We start from the raw sequence: 22,590 nt of genomic DNA, 5'->3' as shown, positions 1-22,590 counted from the left end.
AATCCAATTATTGNTCACATTTTATGTTATTGAGTTTATATGTTTAAGTTTATTTTTTTATCAAGTAAATTGTTCCATTCTTCCAGATTTTATGAATCATCTCCAAAGATGCTTGAATACCAGTCTAAGTATTCTAATTATATTTTTTTTGATATAAAGTGATTTATCTTAACCTCTTTTTTGGAGCCATCCTTCCTTAACAATGGATGCCATTGATGGACCTGTGGTGGTGTCTGACATCATTCAGCATAAACCTTATGCTTGTATGTTGTATGGTCAGATTCAATTTTGTACCAAATATAATTTCACTTCGTCATTTGTTTTATAGTTTAACACCAAACAATTTTCAAATTATCTGACCTAAACCAAAATGCCATTTAACTATAATATTATTTGGTGAAGGTGTTAGTGAAGAATCCTCCCCTGCGTTATCTGCAAACTGCAAGCCACTAACCCTTAACTACTAACCCCTATATAACGACACCTAACTACCATTCTACCAATATCTAACACTTTCCACCAGCCTAATATCTAACGTACAACAAGCGCATTCTTCACTTGTGCTTATTAATTATTCCATTTAATTAGCGTACCGGAGATAAATTGAAAGGTATGTTTTTTAACATTTGAAAGTGGAAAGGCTATCGTGTTCATACTCAGCGTAACTTTCCCATGTAGATAGACTTATCACAGAACAAATATTAACAGTAACAAAAACAGTAGGCAAAAACAACCAATCCTATCCTATATTGTACTGTACACTCTCCATTCAGGTGACAGCTAATCTCATTCACAGAATTCGACGTAAACAACTCAAACTCGATCGAAATTTATTATTAACATAGAAATAGTATTGTTGTTGTGACGTTGCGCGTAGGTAGGGCTTAATTGAGCACGTAAGCGGTCATATAGATCTTTTTCATCCAATAGTTGATCTTGTTAATTATTCGGGCGACTTTTTTTCGCACACATCTCAGTTCTCATTCTTTATATTTTAAGTCTTCTGTTGACCAAAATCAAGTTATAACTTATAGTAGAGTGAGGGAAGATGGGACACCTTTAGCACGAAATATCCAAATTTAGCACGCAATAAATTCTGATCGCGTTTTAAACAAGTAACAACGACCTATGAGAGTCGTGAAGATACGGATTTATAATTCGAATGAATGAATGTAATAAATATAACTTTATCCTCGCGTGGCCAGAAAAACGACAGTCGTTACCACACGGGTTTAACACCTCGTGCCAGCTTACGAGTTACCATATATGGTACTATTTCATTGAATATTTTTTGTTTACTACCAAACAGGACAAAAAATAGAATGAAAAGGTGTCCTATCTGCCTCACTTTACTATATATAAATCATGGTGTATAAAATTAAGTACTTTTCTTACGGTATTATCATTAATCGCAATTGAAACACTATTTTTATTTTAACATGCTATGATTAACTTTAACTTCCTTATTATCGCTTGAATATAGAATACATTCTACCAACTGCTACACATTGGGTATTTCTGATTTGTTTTTAATCGAGCTCAGCCGACCGTGTTTCTAAAAAGTTAAGTTAAGATTATGCTAATTATAATACGTACTTAACCATTGTAGCTGTGGTTTCTTGTAAATTAACTGAGTAGTTCATAAACAAATGCAGTAATGTAGGGTAAGATGAATACCGGTACCGTAGTAAGCATTTAAATACCCCATATTTCCTGATCGTGTTTTAACAATAACAACGAACTTTTACAGTTGTAAAAACGACTGTCGTTTTGCTGCTAATTTTCTTCTGTTTATAGTTTTAATTAAACTGATCTTCGTAACTGTATTTGAAATGGTACGCTTAGGGTTTCTCATCTATATTAAAACAAATTTGTTGCAAGGGTAGTTTTAGAAACACTAGTTTTCGACGCTAAAATTAATAATGTTACAAAATTAATAATGTTTTTTTTTTTAACATATTGGTAATTTGAGCAAGGGTGCATTGTATAAGCTCCTATACCTTATGATCATCAATCGTAATTGAAACTTTATTTTTGGTTAAACATTACATGAATATTACTAACTTGTAACATCACCTATAATCGCCGAATAGCATAAATAGATTAATTAAAATTATGCTAATTACAACACGTGCCCAATCATTAGTTTGTTGTTCGTTTTTTTAGATTTTTTTTTTTTTTAACACAAGAACATATATTAGGGTGGAGGAAGATGGGACACCTTTAGCAGACAAAATCCAAATATCTTGATCGTAATTTTTAACAATTAACAACGGTATATGGGAGTTGTGGTGATATGGTTTTATAATTCTTTAAATGTTCTTTGTTTACTACCCGGGACAGAAAAATAAAATGAAAATGTGTCCCATTTTTTGTCCACATATAGCATTTACACTCATTTTTGACAGCCTTAAATAGTCATAACAAATGTGTCCTTCGGCATCAGCTTTAATGGCCAAGACATCGATTGCTTTTAGTCAACATAACCCAGATATACACTGACATTAACACATATGTATAATACAAGTTTTGTATGGGGAATCATTGTAAACATTTAATTATATTTACAAACTTCGTGCAATGTTTTTCCTTATATGTCATCATTTCTGAACCGAGCGTCAATATCCATCATACAATCATCACTGGTTTCGTATACAGTAGAGTTAACCCTATTGTTGAAGTCCCACGATCTTTTCTGTGGCTCTACAGTCAAATATGTTAAACCAGCAGTCATATTATCCGAACTTGTATATTTCGAATCATTTCTTGCTTTGCATTGAAACGTTTTTCGACATCCTCGTCTGCAAGATGGGGAAGTTAGGTAGTAAATGAAAAAATGAATAAATCCACTCATGATAAACATCGAGAGGAACACGGTAGCAAGGTTCGTTAAGATGCCCCCGATTACGTGATAGCCATCATGGTTGATTGGCGAACCGGTTTGGTTTGTGGGTAAAGTAAGATTTTGAATTCGCTGTGAAACACTTTGTCTGGTTGTCGTTAGTTGTATAAGGTTGTTACTGTATATTTCTCTGAAACTTCCAGCAACGTCGAGTGCCAATAGAACGGCCAAGGGCAATATTAAGATACACATTGTAGTCACAGTTATCAGCGTGGCTCTTGTTTCTTTAATTTCACGGAAAATTGAAATGACGCAGTTAGATTTTGCTTGAGTAGAAATGGTAGCGGGATCATTTATTTTCACTGGTGAAGAATCCGGACGTCTGCATTCGAAAGTCATATTTTTTAACCAGCTAGGGGGGCGTGGAGTTAGTGATTCAATTCTTGAAGGGCGAGATGCGGACCCTGGTTCCTCTTCAATTTGTATCGAGTCTATTATAATGTCAGCTAAACTTGTTTCATGGCAATTCAGAACCACTTGCTGTGAATGTTCAGCTTTATGCGAATAACTTGCTTCTGATTCTCCTTTCGTTCTTATTTTGCGGCTCGATGACTTTTTGATAGGGACAAGATCAACCATAGAGTAATGCTCTATGGCCGACTTATTCGAGATTGGATTCTTTGCGTTTTTTAAAGCTGTAATTTGTTTTGCCGTTTTCTTTGTAGCCACCAACCCATATGTTACGAGCAATAATAACACCAGCATACCTAATATCGGTGTATAGATGAGCACAGCATAAGAAATTGTCATTGGTAAAGATTTACTTAAAGCAATCCCGACCAGCGCTGAGTTTGAATAAACGTTTGGAGCCATTAGTTCTTCAACAAAGAGTAAAAATCTTACTTTGCCGAGAAATACTGCCAGTAACCCAAGCGTCACACTTAATATGCACGCGATTAGCACATACATAATGACTGGAACCCGTCCGCGAGCACGACTTGGTGCAGGATTTCGCTTTTCGGGGAAATTGTCTCTCCTTTTGATTGACAATCTATCAGAAGCAACAAAGTTAGGCTTACTTCTTTTTGCTGCAAACTCGGCGGGGTCGATTCTCAACAACGTAAACCATCTTTCTCCCACAGTACCAAGCATTGCGTAGATATGTAAGGACACAATCATGTGAAACAAACCACTGCAAATATATTCCATGGAGCCGGGGTTTGGTCGGGGGTCGCTGGAGTTGTCGCATACAAGTGGACTTGTCAGCATATAGTATGTTCTTACAGCGATTAAAGGGACCAAGACACAACTAGACAACAAGCCGCATATTCCCAACCAAATCCGAAATACAGCTTTCGACTGAATGAAAACATAGGTTAGATATACGCCTGTCTAACATTAGAAACAATTTTAGATTACCCAATTTGAGTTGATGTGTGTGTTTATCAGTCTAGACCTCTTTGGATCACAGTCGGTCGTATGTTTTGAGCTACGATCGTTTAGGGCAGAAGCAATCGCCACCACGTTGAATAGTATTGACAGCAGCGTCAGAAAAGCCACTACCAACGTTACAACGAGTATGTTGTTGCGACACTGTCCCGACAATGCGCCCCAAACGCACTCTTCTAACCCTGCAATAAACTTTGTAGTGCAGCTGTGTCGATTGAATTCCTCGAAGGACGAGCAGAATGGTAAACGATAAAACGCCATTGCAGCAAATTTGGCTTCAGATTTGCAGTTTTACTATTGCTGCAACGAAACCTGTAAAACAGCTGTACCGATTACGGCTATCATACGCTACCTATAACAAACGGGCTTAAAATTTAAATCATTGAATCAACGCAATCTATGCTGAATTGCTTAGGATTAAAACTAATAGTTTAAATTTAAACAGCATGCACACATGGTGCAGACGAATATATACCTAAATTTCAGTTGTTTTAAAATACTGGTGGTTATAATATTATTGAAAACGCATCATGACAGGCAAGAGTTCGTTTCGGGAGGCGCCGGAAATTAGTTGAGTTATTTATATTTGTCGAAACTGTAATCTCTGCACGCGCAAAAGGCGGATTCGCGTGAAGTGTTGGCAACTCAGAACGAAAAATTATGCTTAAAATGCTGGTGGGAAAAACTACACAACACGCTGTGTAAATAAAACGTTATGTAGGAGCGTTCTTTTGTCAACGGACAGGCAATATGGGCTTTTAGGTGGTTATGGTATTCCATCTTAACCCACAATATTGTTTTTTAAAACTGCAACAGTCAGTTTATAACAAAATGTTAGTAAACGAGACTCTTGGTAACTCATAATAAACTAAGGATATCCAATGCAAAATATGGCTGCGCTTTTAAGTCGAACCGGAAACTATCTCCAACATAATGTACTGGCATAACAACGTTTGATTTGGTGTTAGCATTAACTATCATGACGCCCTGTACAAAAGTATAAGTAGCTTTCTGCTTTAGAATGTTTGTCACTTCACTAAAGCTACCACAATCTGTAATTTTACAAAATGTGAAATTACTAACGAGCGATTAAAAAAATCATTTACTGCTAGACTAACACAATATGATTATGCCGCAACTGCACTGGTCAATATGCAGTACAAATGACTTTTAGAAAACAACACCCACTAGACGGATGCGTGATTACTGAAAGATACATCTATAAATTAGTCCCGAATTCCGTGCATTTTATTCTCACGTTCTGTAACAAATCACATGCGGTAATGTATAGATGCAAGCAAATGGCTCATATTTAAAACAGAAAGGGCGTCGTCCCCATATGGGTACCTCGACATAGGCCAGCCCACTGGGCTGGGAACGTACGCGGAGTTCAACAGTTGGCCAACAGGCTGTACATTTTGGTAGCCTGTAAAAGCATGGGGAGCCATTGGCGAATTTGGATAAACTAACTCTGGTACTGGGTAAGCAATAAAAGAACTGTGGACAGTGTAACTAGGATCGTGTTTTTTCGATGATTTTCCCTTGTTGGTAATATTAGCAACGCTATGGGCAATGTTCGATGCTGTGCTTGCTGGAGCTCTGACTCGAAGATCGAGCGGGTAATCGGATTCTTCGTGACGTGGTACACTTGGATTTGTTTTCGAAGAAAAACTGCTTTGCTGAGCTAAAGGGTTGTAGTCTTCAGAAGACTCGCCATTATCAAGTGTTTCTGCAGCTAAAGCTAGAGTTGATAAACTGCAGTTGCTTGGTGGTGCATCCAATGACCGGTGAGCATTCGTTCGAGCTCCTGCTTGCTTTGAACCGTTTGCGTTCTGTGGTTTGGCAGTGCGGCTTCGGGCTGGGCTGCCACCAAGGTCCAAGCCATGCTTAATTAACGCGTGTTTCCTTCTGTTGGATTGGCGACGAAACCTTCGCTTGCAACCCGGGCATGGATAAATTGCTTTTATTCGACTATCGTAATTTCCCGGTTCGTTGTCAAATTTTTGTGAAGCTTCGGACGTTGTGCTGAGTGGAGACGACGGTGACACGGATGCTTCATGTTTCTCCTTGACAGCTTTTAAATTAACAAACGGCAACAACCCCTCTGTGACGTCATCATTATCTTTAGTCACTTTTTTACGTTTGTTTTTCTTGCTGGTTTCGCACTTTCGGTTCATTTCTGTTTGAAAGGTATGGTTAATTGTATACAATACTACTTTAGGCGATCGTATATGCAATAAGCTTCTCTGTAAAACTATCACATGCAAAAGCGCAAAACCTCTTTTCAATTAATCAAGTGATTAAACTGACGTGCGCGCACTGCTGTGTATGGTATATGAATCCTGGTTAAATCACTTCAGAAGAATCCTTCTTCGGGCACCTGGTTAGCGCCAGTGTGTAAACACAGTGTTATATAGAAATAGCGAGTACTGTGAAGTATGGATTGTGAAAAGCGAGAGGATGTAATTGACAGGACGTTAACAGACGTTGTGCAACTCGCTAGATTTAAAGACAAGAAAAAAGTTTTGATTAACATTTCGACCACACAAACTAACACTACTGCATTTCAACAATAGGTCTTTGTTTAAATCTTTATCTTATTAGATTACGCGCGGGTAAAACTTGTTATTCGTTGATAGTGGATTGTAAATAAGGTCCACCAAAAAAATCGTGCTGTTATCGGTGGCTATAAGCTTTGCTATAAGTTTGAAAACTTTCTTATTAACGATTACCTGGTACCTCTTTTACTGTTTTAGAACCATTATGTTGCTATTTTTACTAAAATACGAGTATAATACCCATTACATTAGGTTTTAAAAGCTTCTGGCTTGAATGTGATCTAATAAATTGAATCGATTTAATTAACGATAGTATATAGTGAAATAGTAAATGAATTGTGTTACGAGTGAGCGAAAAGTCATAATGTGCTGGTCAATGTACAATGTACAACATCAGTGGCTCCATGGAAAATCACACTGGCAAATACAAATTCGGAAAAATCTATATAGTCATTATATATATAGTAAATAGAGTTGTGTTTCAAACTTCATAAAAATACCCAGACACATGTGATATGCATTTTAAGCCTTTCGCAAATGGTTTCTATACTTTAGTTTTTATTTGTAATAACATGTTTTTACCTTGAGGTTTGTGCCACCTTTTATGGGAGGCTAAGTTGGCTGGGCAACCGAAGACTTTCCCACATTCTGAACATTCGTATTTCACGTTCACCATTCGTGCGCATTTATGGCGGGCTAATGACAAACAGTCACCGTAAGATGCGCAGCAAAGTCGGCAGGTAAACTTGGACGAATCTGGGTTAAAAGATTATTCGATATTATTCGCTGCTATTGTTAGGGGGATAGTATATAGTAGGGTGGGGGAAGACAGGACAACAAAATATCCTAATCTTGTTTTAAACAAATAACAACGGTCTGTGGAAGTCGTGAGGAAACGGTTTTAAATTTATTTGAGTGTTCTTTGTTAATACCAAATGAGACGAGAAATAGGAATTAAAAAGTGTCCCGTCTTCCCCCACCCTGCTGCTACAAAGAATTGATCCCAAAATATGACGTAGATTTTAATTAAAACAGAGTAACGTCTGCGATTTGCTGAGACTTCACGCCAGTAGGGTTATTACGTTCTATATAGTAGGGTGGGTTAGTACGAGATACCGTTAGCACCTGAAACCCACATTTCCTAATCGTGTTTATACCAATTAACAGCGTTTTAGAGTCGTACCAAATGGCACGAAAAAAAATTTTGTCCTATCTTACCCCACCCCACCATTCGTCGTTTTTTTTCCAGAATATCACTTCGACATTATTATTGATTCCACCACTTTGATGTTGGCAAATTTAGCGTTAAATGTGGAATCAACAGAATCAAAAGTAAATTTTAAAAACCAAAATTTTGCAAAGTATGGAAGAAGTGTTTTTTGGTTGATGATAAATTTTACGTAGTGTTTTTTAAAAAAAATCAAACAGTCTCACTTTCTGTTGTTGCTGTCGATGAGACTGTGTCAACTGACACGTTTGTAGATTTCATTCTTTCATCGTTCCGGTGTGTATTGTCTTTGTTGAATTGTTCAGCTGGTAGAATCCGAATACCTGACAACGATAAATATTAAATTCAAAGTTTAAAAAAACCCTGCCTGCAAATGATAGAAGCATTGAGAACAGATTTATTTTACGTCGAAATTAATGTAATTTATTTAGGACCCTCAGAAAACTGCCCAATCCCCACCTAATACTGGCGACGTATTTTCTTCGTCTGTACTTATTGTCTGCTTTACACTCCGTCTCTTGCGAGTTGATTTTTCATGAGTTTCGTCACATACATTCAACTTTTCACTGACTTCTTTGTCTGGATTGTTTTTATTGGTTCGCAGTTCATCTTCAACCGCTGCAGTGTCTGGTTCTTGTGCCTTGATATCTTGCGTGTGAGGAATAGAAGAATTATCTTGCTTTGCTTCAGTTTCATCGTTACTGCTCGATCTGTACCCGGAATCCGGTGAGCCAGCCTCATTTAAATACATATTTGCTTTCACTTACTAATCCAAACGACAATCTGGCATAACTACGTGCGTTTGACTCGTATAGTTTCAATTTATAGCAAGCGCGTTGTTTCCTGAAAAAAGGAACCAGTGATCGTAATCTGTTCGAACGTCTAAACGCTTTTAGACCCCTGCTAGATGGCGCTCTGACGCACTAATGTGCAGTAAACACGCCTCAAACCTGACGCAGGAATGTTAGCCTACCTTGAAACAAACAGCCGACAATGTCGCGATAAGTCTGCGACGTTTGCCACCGCTGTGGTGTCAAAAGGGAGCAGTGTAGCGGCATAATTTAGTCCCACTATTATTATCTTCGGCCGCCTACCATCTGCCGCTTCAGCGCGCCATTAAGCTTGGTTAAGTAATCGTGTTACTTGGCGGAATACAAGCGTGGTGCGTCGTGTGCCGGTTGTGTATATTAGCAGAAACCATAATAAACGTCAGTGTAACGTTATTTCCATATTTCGATTGTTTTTAACACTACACCTAATGATGACAAACGTCATTTTTTTATTTCTTTCCTGAAGTAAACGATGCACTCGGAAATGCAAACCCATTTTTGTTTTTAAAATACAACGGACACCAACAAGTGCTAGAATATAGGCCAAATTTGTTCAACCCGGGCAAGCACTGTTTCTAGCAGACGCTAAATTGTAGGAAAGACAGCTGCCGACTCCGGGAACTTGTTCGTTTTTGAAAAGTGCATTAAACCGTAGCTTATTTAACCGGGTAAGTACGGCAGATGGTTAGCATGTAAATCTCGCGACGTGTTTTCTCCTGCCGCCTTTGTGGTTGGATGGGACGACCCGGGGTCGATTGTATTCTCATGGGTTTGACGCGCGGGGCGGCGAGGTGAAGTTAGCCTACCCTTATTTGAGCTGAATCAAATCAATTACAACAGGTAAATTGGAATGAAATTAGACACGTCAAAATTCGTTAAAAATAAAAACTGTGATGCAATCGAATTCTTTTGTTTTTTAGTGCAACACATTCAACCATAGTTATAGCCACATTCGCGAGGAATAGTCTACCCGTTGCCTTCTAAAACGCCATGTGTATCCTTAAACGTTATTTTAACTTGAATATTTAACCTATAGTTTGTAGTGTGGCGATAGGGCATACCTAAAGCAAGCACTTCTATATAGCCAATGCAAGTTTAAACGTGTACGGATTTCCACTCAAAGCAGAGTGTTTCTGCTTCGTGGACGTGAAACAGCAGCAGATGGTTTGTGCTCATTAAGGTGTTTGCCGAGCCACCCTGGCGCGTCCGTGGGAGTGCGTTATCACGGCACGCGAACAGATGCAAACAAAACCTCAGGCTGCGATTTGCTACTAGCGAGCTCGGGTCATTGATTTAAAAAAAACGACGTCGTTTAAAATACGACACATCAGCGATCCCTTTTCTTTGTATAAGCAAATCTTTGACCGATTTAACAACAATAAATAATTTCCTAGTGCCGATCGACATTACCTCTAACTATAATTAACTCTCGTATGTTCAGGTCATCATCGCAATACCGTGGAAACAACCGTAAATATTATTACTCGTAAAAAATCTCTTGTTCGGGATTCCCATTTCTTGTTTGTAAATCATGTTTATACTTAGATAAATGAATTTTCATGTAGCCTACCTCATGCTTTCTGCCAGTAGAATGCATGTCGTCTCGGTGGATCACAATAAGCGAATGTGGCAGCATTATTATTTTAATATTATATAGTGCCGTGTATACAACGCGGTTAAAATTCGTGGGCGAACTATAACTCTACATAGAGCATGTTGAAAGAGCAAATATATACAAAGAAATACTGAGCTCGTGATAAATAATCTTTAAGAAGCACACGACAATTAAAAAAAGGAAGATTGAGACATGAACTATGTTGAATGGAATTAGCATCAACGTTATGGATTAGTACACATCGAGATTACTTCAAATCGATATCGATTGGGCGCCACACACACTATCGCCGTGATTGATATTACGTTCGAATCGGGCCAGCCGAATTTCAGAGACTGATTTCTGCGATTTTGGTCGGTACGGAATGTTGGCATTGCGGGGCTTGCACCTTAGAACGCTCATATCGACTTGCGCTGCAGCGGTTCAGAATTTGAGGCAATTATTGCTGCTATGGGGTAGTGGGTAGGAATGTAGGGGGGTCGGGGGCTTCTCGTATATCGGGGATGTCCCTAGCGGCTAAATGGGGCTGCGAGCCCCCGCCAAAATTGCGTGGCAGTAAATTGGACCGGAATGATAAATGCGACTTCAGGGAGGACGGTTTTTGTGGGGTGCGGTTGGTGGGTTGGGATGAAGGGGCGGAGGAGGAGAGGGGGGTGTGTGGAAGTTTCAATGAATGACGGGTGGTGGTGTTAATGTTGGTGGGTCGTGTTAATGACGTCATGTAGGATTTATTGCTTCGTTGTATGGTAGGCGGTGGTTCGATGGTTGGGGTGGGGTGGTGGCTGGACTGAGTCGTATCTGGAATAACAGATGTGTTTAATTAATTAAAACAGAAGTTTAAGTTCATTAGGGTCACGAGACACTTCAATTTCCTGGATCTGTTTGCGGTAGACAGCATTTACAACAAAACAATATTTTACTATTTAGTATTCACACAAAACATGTTCACAAGTTATTGTTAATTATTGAAGTTTAGCAGACAACTGGATGCTTTCAACTGCACAATTCAATGAAGTAATTACTTAAGTAAAGTATATGGCAAATTGAACTACCTGAGTGAGTTGTATTGAAGGCAGAAGCGTGTTGGATGTTTTTCACATAACTAGCAAAGCTATGATGTTCGTGGTCGGGCGTCGAGTTATTGTTGTTTGAATTTAACTGCGAACTATCAAAGCCTGGAGGTCCCGACGGTGGTGTAGGGGCAGATGAGAGTTGTATTGTATCTGTTGCATGGCTGGTTGTTGATTGCTTAGTGGAGGCGTCGGGATTCGAACCTAGGCCCTGTGGAACAGGTGAAAATAACCGGGCACTGTAATCTTCAAATGTACGGTCGTCTTTAAACTGTTCGATGATCTGACGAAGGTAACGGGTTCGTTCTTCGTAACTGAAGATATGGTTAAGGAAAATAGGAGGCTACGTCCTATAACAGTTGTTGTGTCAAATTGTCTTATATATATATATAGTAGGTTGGGGGAAGATAGGACACCTTATCATTCTATTTTCTTGTTGGCTTGTTGCATTTGGTAGTAAACAAAGAACATTCAAAGAATTAGAAAACCGTATCCTCACGACTCCCATAGACTATTGTTAATTGTTTAAAACACGATCAAGATATTTAAATATTATGTGCTAAAGGTGTCCCAACTTTCCCATCCCCACTATAATTATATTTATACTTTATTTATTTTTTCATTCCGAGGTATGTTAGTAACTTTATTTCATGGAATCGCATAAAACTACTTTCAAACTATGTTTACATATCGGAAAATACGTTTATATAAACCGCGCACAATACAAGTTTACAGTGGGCACCTGTGGCCTCACTTATAACATGCGTTGTGGAATCACGGTTGAAACACGGTCGCCTTATTCTACATCCTATACTTGTGACTGTTTTTTTTTTAAAGTCAAAAAGTAAATTAGGCTATATCTAGTTATAATAGACTGTTCAGCTTCCATTAAAGGATACAATGGTTGGTAGAGAGATATTTGAGATCGTTTAGCTCTGCCAGCATTGATTGCAGTCTCACGAACCAACACAGGCAGCACACGAGCGTTAACGATTGCGCCATCGAATAACGGGCCGAAATAAGGAACCTGTCACGAACGTGGAACATAAATTATAACGCGGAACTATTTTTATGGATATTGAATTTGTAAATTAAATAACATAAAAACGTAAAGGATGTGTCGAAAATTTTGTGGATTTTTGCGTAACTTCCTTGTGTACAATGTTTAGAAAGAATTATTAACATTGCTTCCATTTCTTACAAAAGTAGCAGTATTTGCATAAAACTGTAACTTATCATCAACACTTTTCATTTTTTTGTTTAAAAAAATATTTATAAAAATCTGCTAACTAAAAACGTAAAAAAAACGAAATTATTTTAAATAAGCAACCTTAACCCACCTCTGTTTTTTTAATTATTTGCACCCGAAATAACCCGTGACGTAAGGGGTAGATGACGATAACTACGTCACCAAACTCAGTTGGAATGATACCACGTCTGTAATCTCTGTGATGTTCTGACCATACTATGTGAACTTCATCGTTACCAAGGTGTTTTAACTATGGGGGTATATAAAGTTTTATTATAGTAGGCCAAAGTAGGATGGGGTAAAACGGGACACCTCTTCATTATATTTTTCCGTCCCATTTGGTAGTAAACAAAAAACATATATAAATAATTTTAAACTATATCCTCACGACTCCCGTAGACTGTTGGTAATTGTTTAAAACACGATCAGGATATTTGCATATCATATTTCCCGACTTCCCCACGCTACTATATGGCGTATGTACGTACAGTTTTAATAAATAAATGTAGGTATCTATTTTTTTTCGGAAAACAATAATTGTAACACGGGTGCCTAAATGTGTAACTTTGTGAGTAATTGTTTTTGAAATCTTTATTTTTTGGTGTAAAGCAAATTTTAAAACAGCTGACCAGAGTCGACTAGTTTTAACCGGTCCATACTGGAATATATTCCAATTCATTACCTTGACGTTTCTTGCAGTTACATTAGTCGATGGGAACCGTGTAGCAACATGAAATATAACTTCCAACGTCGATGTTGCATAGTAGGGAGCACTTTTACCTGTGCTCCCATCGCTTTGCAACTTACCACTGAAACCACAGTGGACTTTCAGATCAACCTGTGACAACAACGAACGTTTAAAATATGAATTTAGGAGCGCGTAGCAACCGGAATAATACTGCAGTGAGTTGGGTTAAGGTGGTCTATGTTTTCATTCGTTTTGCCCGTCGATTGCATAGGAAAAAATGGTATCTTCATGACCCTTTAGAATAGCATTTTCCATTGTAAAAAACGCCATTATGAAATAAGGAACATTATGCGCAAATGTATCCATTTTATCTTAAATTACTACTGTTACTCATCTCTTTGATTACAAACGAAGATTAAACTAATAAAAACAAAACAAAAAAACATAACGAAAAAAAACACCTTTTCATTTTAAAAATCGTTGCCCTTGTTGTTGTATTAACGTTTGTATTATTCAGTTCCCTCGCTTAGTTGGCCAATAAAAGTTAATTTACGATCGACGATGCCACGCGAGGATATGCATTACTTATGTTTTAATCAAATAGAGTTGTGTTATGAGCGTTGTGGTGGTCGTAAGCAATAAAACATAACCTTGTTTCATAATTGGAGTCGATTAAAGTGAGTAACGTAATGCTTGCGAATTGCGACGTGTGTGCACTGACCAATGTTATTCTATTCAACATAGGACTGAGTTGGTGGCAATGCTTCGTATATTGGAATGTATTAACATGCACGGTAAACTACTTCGACCCAATATTGAAATATTCAAACGCCTTTTACTGCATGTACGAAGTCCAAATCATGTATATGCACAATTAGTAATTATATGTGTTTTGTACCGAATGTACAACATCAAAATTACTTTCTTGTCAATATAACAAGCTTCTAATCGTATTTAACCATTAAATAAGTTTATTTATCTTTTTAATCAGACAGAAGAATAGAAATTACAGGGAAACGACAGTCGTAAAACATGTAATGGATAAAAACATATATCTACATAATTACTTTACCTCCCATCCCAACCCTGCTACAAAATCTTCATAATCTTTGCTGCCTCCAGTGTTGGATAAAATGGATAGTTTATCTTCTTGACCAGATGCTATGTAAAGCACCGCTACCTTGTGTGTTTCTCGACTGTGGGGTATATGGTGGGATAAAAGAAAGTTCGGCCAATTCTGCATATTGTTTCTACATAATAAATACTAAAAATATTAGTGTGCTATATTTATTGTTCATGTACAAACAGTAAACTTTTAAAGTTTTATTGCTTGTACTGAGTAATGTTTGAAATAGTTTATCCTTACATAGTGTCAGAACCCAAGATTTATTTCATTGATTTCTTATTTCATACATCATATGCTAACCTCAAAGTTACCATATACGTACTACGTAAATTTGTAAATTTATAGGCAGTTTTTGTTTTTAACACTTTTTTTCAGTATAATTAAGAATTAAGAAAACCCGTTAGTGACCACTTGTGTTGTAGCTATAACTGTTACTGTTTTGCCCAAAAACAAACATTCAACAATGTTCGCAAATAAGAAGCTTACCAGTGCCTTGAGTCAAGGTTTTTCAGTTCTCGCAGCAAGCGTTCGTTCTTCTTTAGCAGATGTACACGACCACGATTGTCACGTGATAAGAAACCTAACTGTGCGCAAACCAACCTTGCTAGATGGAAGGGTAGGGGGTTGGTGGCTGGTGGTGGGGGGTGGACAGCTTTACCTTGCCAACTGTGGTTATGTATGGTTAGTTTAAACTACAACTATTCATTATAAGCTGTACTGTGTGTTTAATACAGCAGTTATTACATAATAGCTATAGCATACTTAGATTATTTGGATCTGTTCCTGGCACACAAAAATTATAACAATTTAACCCAATACAAGCTGAAATTTTTTAATAAATATGGATACTTACAAACATTTTTTTGGCGCACAGTTTTAAAAATCCTGATTAGCCCTTTAAATTTACTGTCTATGTTAAACGTTAAAAAAAACAGAGTTTAAATTATTATTGAGTGGTGAACAATGTAGAGTCATAACACATACACAACACACACTGTACCTTGTAGCACTTGAATTTTCACTGTAACTTTTACCAAGTTGTTGGTGATGATGTAATATTTGTTTAATTGCAGCAGCTTCAATATCTTGGCTCAACACAGAAGGTGGGGGACTGTATGTGTTTAATGGGATTCCTATTCGACTCTGACATTCGGGGCTTGACCAACCAATATATTGAAGCAGCTGATTCAAAAACAGTCATTTATTTGTTTATATAGTTTGCCAATTTTTTGATAGAAAAAATATGTTCGTGTACTATGTTCGAAAAAATATGTCTAACTATTAAAGCAATAACAAAGAAGAGTTTTTTTTTAACAAAAAAAATACTTTCAGATTTTTATTTTTGTACTTATAAAATAAAATTTAATTTAAAACTGGATAAAATTGGTAATATCATTAGTTAAATGGCTTTTTACCTTTTGTGTAAAATGTCACAGCCAGTTTAAATAGGTTTGCAGATTAATGGTTAAGTGGGGTTACATTTCTTAAAAAATGACAACACAGCTTGTTACTGTTCGTATTAGCTATTTAAAACAAAGTTGTTGATTTACTTAGCAGTTAAAATAACAATTATTGAGAAAAGCACAGGTTAAATCATTAGAAAACATTACAATCTTAAAAAAGGCGAAATCAAAAATTCAATTTTAATTTTCAAAAAACTTTTAACATGCACATTATATGTATAAAACTCACTGTATCAAGTTTGTCAGTGTTGGCTGATGGTTCTTCAGATTTGTTATAGATTGGCATTTCAGCGTAAGTAACTTTACACTTCCTACCTTCCTCATGCTTTGCATAATCAAGATAAGACTGACAGTGAGCATCAGCTGACTGCCTGATGTCAGATGCTAATGTTGACAGGGGCTCACACTTAACTAAAAAGAAAAAAATATTAGTAAAGTGTTTAAAGGAGAATCGCATGGATAAAATGGAGAATTAGAATTAATAAGTTTTAGGATGAGTTTATCTTTTGTAGAAATAGTTGAGATATTTGTTTAAATATATCAATGAGGAAACAAATGTAAATCTACAATATCACATTTTTCGTTAAATTTATGGCAATTTTTGAATTTATACTATCTAATCTTTTTTCCTGTTGTTAACCATGCAGTAACAACCTAAGTGTTTAAATAACTGCACAAAATTGGCATACAACCCAGAACACATTACATGCGTACCTTAAGACCACACCATACAAAATAATCATCAAAAACAACAAAAACCTACCAGGTTTATTCCTTTCTTCCACATCAGCTGGTCCGTATAACAACGACCAATCCCAGCAGTACTTGCCACCCCCGTCCCTCATAATAAACCTCACACATCTATTAGAACTACGCATATCGTGTCTTGCTCCTTCACCGGGTTTGTCTGTCTGTAAAGTAGAAAAAAAGGTAATTGCTCGTTCTTGAAATAGATATAATAGTTAAACTAAAAATAGTCAAGTACGGTGGGGTAAAATAATCTATGTTTTTATTCTTTATTATCTTCCTATTTGAAAATAAATAAATATTATTTACAGAATAATATAACAGTACATGGTTAAAAACAAGGTTGAGAAATATGGGTTATTATCAGAAGATTCTAGATATGACTAAATATTCTAAAAGTTCCAACTAAATAAGCTGTATAGTCAAAATGTAATGCACCATAATGTTAAAGTGTATGTTTTGTAGTTATTATAAAGTTGTACTTACTTTAAAAAGTTTACCAGCCAATATAATACAGTACTTGTCAAATCAGAATAAACCTAATACTGTTAACTAATTTAACTTTATAAGTGCTTGGTTTAGATAAATAATGACTATGATTCACTTACTTCTGCTGGTATTTCCACCAATGACATGAGACAAGTATCATTGTAGATGAGAAACTGTGATAAAAATTTCTTGTTAGGTCAAATCAAACTTGTACAATTGTAATACAATTAAGTTGTGTTTACAAATGTATTTATAATTATAATTGCTATTAAAATATGCTGTTAAAATGGGGTATTTTCTTAATAAATGAATGTTACAAAAATGGAGATTATACATCATTCTCTGGTCAGATCATTTTTAATAAAATTAATCAGTATATAAAAAGCAATGGAGAACTCCTCTAAACACTTAATACGATGAGTCATAGCCTTAGAGCTGATATATACAAATCTAAAACACATGTAAACAAGCATACACACTTGCACATTAGGTGAGTTGAATAGTTTCGCAGATAATTCATCTGGTGTGTCTTCCCCATCGTGATGTTCACTTACACGACACGCAAGTAACGAACAACCACGTGCGAGGGGGAAGTGTCCAAGGTGGTTGGTGAGGTGGGAGAGGACTGTGTGGGCTGCGAGACTTACTGCACCATCTCGACCTGCCATAACAATATGGTCGGTTATAATGCATTGGGTCAGGACTTCTTAAACAAGCTGTATAACTTTTCATTTAGTAGTGTGGGGTAAGAAGGTTCTTGATTTCATTTCCTTTCTTGTCTCATTTGGTAAAAAACAAAGAATATTTATATAATTATTAATTATACAATCGTGACACCACATCCCTAAAAGAGTGTTGTTATTTGTCCAAACAAGATCAAGAAACACAGGATTTTATGTGCTAATTGTATCCCATCTTACTCCGTAGTACTATGTTGCCACTTTATTCTATTCTATGTGGGTGAGGGCCTGCAGCCCGCTTCACCATGGGATCTGATATTTAGACCAGAGTTGGCCCATATCCCAAACACCCTCAGTCCTAGGGTGGAACGTACCAGATATTGAGGCATATTACTCCCCTAAAGGTAGGTGACTAGCGCTTATTGGTAATGGATAAGAGATCTTCTCCTAACGGGAAAGTTTTTTGCAAAAAATGTATTACAAAATATATGTCAATTGAACAATTAAGATATTAAAAGAGATATCATATTTCTGCATTAATGATACATTTTAAATCCACTCACCTAACTTCACAGTGTTGTTCCTTGGTACATTAAGTTTCGGTCGTCCTGAGAAACCTGTAGGAGCTTCTTGAACTTTATCAAGTTGAAGATTTGGGTCGAAATCTTGAGAAGCCAGGTCAGACAAACTGTAGCTGTGTTTTGCACTGTGACCTGGCTTGCCCAGTGCAGCTGTCTGTAATGCCTGAAACAAATATAGAACTATGAGAATGTGGTTTTAGATCAATTTAACAGTCAGAATACAGTTTTGTAATGCCCAAATAAATTTGGGGCAAGGATATCAGTTTGCAAATGTACAGTTAAAAAAGTTAGAAACCAAACATTTTCCAACCCTTTACCCTTTACTCCCAACCAATACCCCAAGTCAATAACCCTACAGCTTTCAAACCCTAGGTTTTGTTTAAATACCATGTTTAACTAAAATAACCCTATTAAAAAATACCATATTTCAACCAGATAAAAAATGTTTTAACTATTATTTTAAAAGGGTCCCTAAACATTTTTGTTTATAAGTACATCACTCATGTAATAAAGAAGCAAACAATAAACTGAATAACTTAGCACAAGGTCTTTACCTTGAAAACAGTTCTTATCAATCTTTTATCGCTCTCAGCACCATAAGTATCAGTAAGTAACTCGAGTGGGACAGCCATGCACCAATCCAATATACATAGTAGTAAGGACACCAGTAACTGTGGGAATGTAATGACAATTTATAAAATATAATGATGATATTGTATATTAAATACTACATTATTACTCATTAGTAAAAGACAATGAGAAAATATTACATGTCACAAAAAAAGATTATTTTGTGTTGCCTACTTCATAATTGCTAAATTTAAAAAACCAAGAAAATCAAAGTGAAACAGTATATTTCTTAAACTAAATATCCACTAGAATAGATAATGCGAACATTTACAAACACCTCACATTTCAATTATTCACATGAAAAACATACCTGTCGACCAGAGTCTGTGTTTTTCGCTTCTGTACCGTTTAAAAGAGCAGATACTGTTAATGACATAACCTGAATAATAAAAACATGGAGTTTATCACCTCCCACAATGCCTAGAACATACACAACAAAGACATTACTGCTATAATTACCATAAATTTTAATATGTTATAGGACTGTTATTGTAATTCAAATACCAGGTTGTAACATTTCTCATTCAATTAAACCACTATAGTCACATAGACTCACCTCTATAATACGAGACGGCATCTCTGGCATATTTTCCATCAATTCTTTGCTGCAATGTGTCAGTAAGTGGAGTTGTGTGCATGCGACACTTGCCACAGTTCGGTTGTTGAACTAAAGTTAACAAAAGTTACAACTTTCTTTGCAACCCTTTATATAAAGCAGAACTTTACCTTTAATGAAACAAGCAGCACATTTATTGCTTCTTTGACTCTAGAATGCCTCGTGTGGCATGTTGTGAGTTCCTCATAAAGCCACACACCTGTGCTAGAGAGCGCCACACATCTGGCAGCAGCAGAAGGCTCTTTCTTTCCAGATGTTAGAAGAGCTTCAACCACATAATCCTAAAACAACAAATAATTAATAGTAAATACATTAAAGTCATATAACCCAGAAATTATAACCTAAAAATAAAGAAGGTGTGGGGCAAATTCATTGAAAATGCATGAAAACATACATTGTAATAAAAAAAACAATTTATATACAAAATTAAGTCAAGACAAATGCAGTTGCCCACTAGGGAGCTAAAAAAACTAATATTTTTCAAATCCAATGTTTAGAGTTACACAAATGGTATAAACGCATGCATACAATAGTTGCAAAATACCTTCACATTATTGCAGATGGTTACAGAAGGCTCAGTAACATCAGGTTTGAGAACAGGAATGTTGTGATACAGATTGGGAAAACACAAAGTTGAACCTAATATGGTTTGAGCTTCAACACGAGGTGCCTGTGTAATAAACGGTGTAAAGTTTGAAAAAGTTACATCACAAATATTTTATAATATACATATCTATATATACATATATGTTTGACCGAGTAAAAAAGTATCAATATACAATTTACTGAAATAGCAAAAATTTACATATAGAATAAAACTATACAAGTTGTATTTGGGAAAAATGTAGCTATATATGAAAACATTTCCTGAATTAGATAGTGTACTGTTACTGGGTATTTGGGTAATGAGCCAACTCGGGCCTAAATCCCCGGTCCCCTGGCATGGTTCACTGTAGAATTTTACTTAAATGAAGATAAAGTATAGAAAAATAAAAAGGTTACCTTTGACACTTGTCATAATGAAAATATTTCAATACATAAAACACTGTATAAAAAATATAACATATATTATTATTTTAATCTATGTGTTCAGCTGTACACCACGCACCAAATAGTAAACCTATTGTCCCAATACACCCAGTTAAATAAACATATCGATTGAACTGGTACTACCAAATCTGTTTAGTGTGACAAAATACATTAAATCAAATTTTATACATATAATATATATTCCAACAAATAACAGTGAAATTAGTTGCAATGACATTTAAATACTTTTTGGATTTTGAAGTTCAGCAATGTGTCAAAGTGGTTAGTGCCCCTGGCTGTAACCCAGAGGTAATGGATTCAAGGCTCGGCGCTACTACCATTATTGGCGTATGTGTTTTTAGCATGACAATTAGGGACAATTGCTCCAACCCAGTGGTCATTAATGGGTTGTACAAATTATCAGTCATAAATAATAAAAATTCACCTAAAATAATCACCCACAAAGTAACCTACATGGTAACTCGTAAGCTGGCACGAGGTATAAAATATGACACTAGTGTTGAAGCATGCTGTTTCCCGCCCGCGAGGATAAAGTAAGTTACATTCATTCAAGTGTTTGCTCAATAAGACTGAACACAACAAATTGAAAAACACAAGTTACCTTTAAATCTTGTGAAGCAGCAACAGCATGACAAGCATAGATAAAATCTAACAGAAGTAAACTTGAAGCTTGAAGGCATGAAGGAAAATATTGAGAACAACTTCTAACAATTTCATTCACAATATCCTGTGCATATTTCATTTCATTAGGTTTATTATTATTATTATTCCGTGTGGGTGAGGTCCGTGAGGACCTGGGATAGGGGCCAGACTTGGCCCCTTTTTTCTTAGGTTTAATAAAGGTGAACAAAATAATACATTTTATATGGAAAATACTATGGCGTTTTATATATTGTTTTGTACATAACAACGAACCCTTTTAAAAATATTTTTTTGTTTATTCATGAAAATCTATAATGATCCAATATGGCATATATTTTGTCTTGGCAAATTGGCACTTTTCCTAAAAAATATTTTGATGCAAAACAAATATGTACATATAAATAGATATTATGATGCTGTGATCTGGAGTATATGACTTATGATTTAGACTTACGTTATCAGGAGAATGAAGACCATGATGCAACACTGCGTAAAATTGTGAAAGATGTTCGGGTTCAAGTGGGGTGTCATGTTCCCGTTGTAACGTCATCTTACACAGCAGTTCATAAGCATGAAGCTTTCCACCTTTGTGGGTATCAGGGATTGCCATGGTAGCCTGGTCAATGAAAGTTTTATTACGAATCATTATTCAGTGTTATAATGTATGCATGGCCGTCTGTATAGTTCATTTTGTATAGTAGGGTGGGGGAAGATGGGACACCGTTTTATTCTATTTTTTTGTCCCAATTGGTAGTAAACAAAGAGCATTTAAAGAATTATTAAACCGTATGCTCACGACTTCCATAAACCGTTGTTAATTGTTTAAAAAACGATCAGGATATTTGGAAATTATGTGCCAAAGGTGTCCCATCTTCCCCCACCCTACTATATAGTGTATATAGTAGGGTGGTCTATGTTTTTCTCCTTTTTTATCGACCCAGAACACAAACAAATTTGGCAGTACTCAAAGCATATTTACAGAATTAAATAAACATAATATCCTCACGGTTCTAAAAAGGCTTAATTTTGTTAATCTG

At 36.2% G+C, this 22,590-nt stretch overlaps 3 protein-coding genes and 1 long non-coding RNA gene across 6 annotated transcripts in view; 1 reads left to right on the top strand and 3 right to left on the bottom strand.

Annotated features, from left to right (window-relative positions):
• Positions 1 to 2,262: 2,262 nt before the first annotated feature.
• Positions 2,263 to 4,687, bottom strand: LOC108949411. Its single transcript, XM_018811416.2, has 2 exons — positions 4,262 to 4,687; positions 2,263 to 4,201 (listed from the first exon to the last, which is right to left on the bottom strand). Exons 1-2 carry the CDS (start codon positions 4,550 to 4,552, stop codon positions 2,591 to 2,593), a joined length of 1,902 nt encoding a protein of 633 aa, XP_018666961.1. The 5' UTR covers positions 4,553 to 4,687; the 3' UTR covers positions 2,263 to 2,590.
• An 830-nt stretch (positions 4,688 to 5,517) lies between these two features.
• On the bottom strand, positions 5,518 to 10,291 carry LOC100178955 (insulinoma-associated protein 1b). Its single transcript, XM_002129642.3, has 4 exons — positions 8,537 to 10,291; positions 8,284 to 8,400; positions 7,432 to 7,605; positions 5,518 to 6,470 (listed from the first exon to the last, which is right to left on the bottom strand). Exons 1-4 carry the CDS (start codon positions 8,826 to 8,828, stop codon positions 5,563 to 5,565), a joined length of 1,491 nt encoding a protein of 496 aa, XP_002129678.1. The 5' UTR covers positions 8,829 to 10,291; the 3' UTR covers positions 5,518 to 5,562.
• On the top strand, positions 7,309 to 8,516 carry LOC113474210. The gene is made up of 2 exons (XR_003395858.1): positions 7,309 to 7,589; positions 8,017 to 8,516. It is a non-coding gene; the product is annotated as an uncharacterized LOC113474210 (long non-coding RNA).
• Positions 10,292 to 10,534: 243 nt separating the features above from the next.
• Positions 10,535 to 22,590, bottom strand: part of LOC100182811 (ral GTPase-activating protein subunit alpha-1) — a 32,585-nt gene continuing 20,529 nt past the window's right edge. For all 3 annotated transcript variants that reach the window (XM_018811621.2, XM_018811622.2, XM_002123916.5), the window contains 20 exons: positions 22,008 to 22,169; positions 21,513 to 21,638; positions 20,406 to 20,531; positions 19,972 to 20,142; positions 19,802 to 19,912; positions 19,556 to 19,624; positions 19,170 to 19,286; positions 18,598 to 18,778; positions 17,834 to 18,015; positions 17,474 to 17,527; positions 16,882 to 17,029; positions 16,348 to 16,529; positions 15,656 to 15,837; positions 15,142 to 15,321; positions 14,602 to 14,725; positions 13,524 to 13,679; positions 12,933 to 13,091; positions 12,492 to 12,619; positions 11,575 to 11,906; positions 10,535 to 11,320 (listed from right to left, as the gene is read on the bottom strand). In XM_018811621.2, coding sequence (XP_018667166.1) covers positions 10,971 to 11,320; positions 11,575 to 11,906; positions 12,492 to 12,619; positions 12,933 to 13,091; positions 13,524 to 13,679; positions 14,602 to 14,725; positions 15,142 to 15,321; positions 15,656 to 15,837; positions 16,348 to 16,529; positions 16,882 to 17,029; positions 17,474 to 17,527; positions 17,834 to 18,015; positions 18,598 to 18,778; positions 19,170 to 19,286; positions 19,556 to 19,624; positions 19,802 to 19,912; positions 19,972 to 20,142; positions 20,406 to 20,531; positions 21,513 to 21,638; positions 22,008 to 22,169 — 3,240 coding nt within the window. In that variant the 3' untranslated portion in view covers positions 10,535 to 10,970. The remainder of the gene's footprint in view (positions 11,321 to 11,574; positions 11,907 to 12,491; positions 12,620 to 12,932; positions 13,092 to 13,523; positions 13,680 to 14,601; positions 14,726 to 15,141; positions 15,322 to 15,655; positions 15,838 to 16,347; positions 16,530 to 16,881; positions 17,030 to 17,473; positions 17,528 to 17,833; positions 18,016 to 18,597; positions 18,779 to 19,169; positions 19,287 to 19,555; positions 19,625 to 19,801; positions 19,913 to 19,971; positions 20,143 to 20,405; positions 20,532 to 21,512; positions 21,639 to 22,007; positions 22,170 to 22,590) is intronic.

The sequence above is a fragment of the Ciona intestinalis genome, chromosome 4 (assembly GCF_000224145.3).
Source record: "Ciona intestinalis chromosome 4, KH, whole genome shotgun sequence".
Classification (NCBI taxonomy): domain Eukaryota; kingdom Metazoa; phylum Chordata; class Ascidiacea; order Phlebobranchia; family Cionidae; genus Ciona; species Ciona intestinalis.
Note: the sequence above shows the minus strand (reverse complement) of the source record. Positions and strands in the feature narration are given on the sequence as shown.

What these genes read in the sequence shown, in the direction of transcription:
- LOC100178955 (XM_002129642.3), bottom strand. Translation starts at nt 8,828, where the DNA reads ATGTATTTAAATGAGGCTGGCTCACCGGATTCCGGGTACAGATCGAGC. An exon ending in AAATACGTCGCCAGTATTAG is followed by an intron (nt 8,401 to 8,536) that starts GTGGGGATTGGG and finishes TATCGTTGTCAG; the next exon opens with GTATTCGGATTCTACCAGCT. An exon ending in ATCGACAGCAACAACAGAAA is followed by an intron (nt 7,606 to 8,283) that starts GTGAGACTGTTT and finishes CTTTTAACCCAG; the next exon opens with ATTCGTCCAAGTTTACCTGC.
- LOC108949411 (XM_018811416.2), bottom strand. Translation starts at nt 4,552, where the DNA reads ATGGCGTTTTATCGTTTACCATTCTGCTCGTCCTTCGAGGAATTCAAT. An exon ending in CACACATCAACTCAAATTGG is followed by an intron (nt 4,202 to 4,261) that starts GTAATCTAAAAT and finishes GTTTTCATTCAG; the next exon opens with TCGAAAGCTGTATTTCGGAT.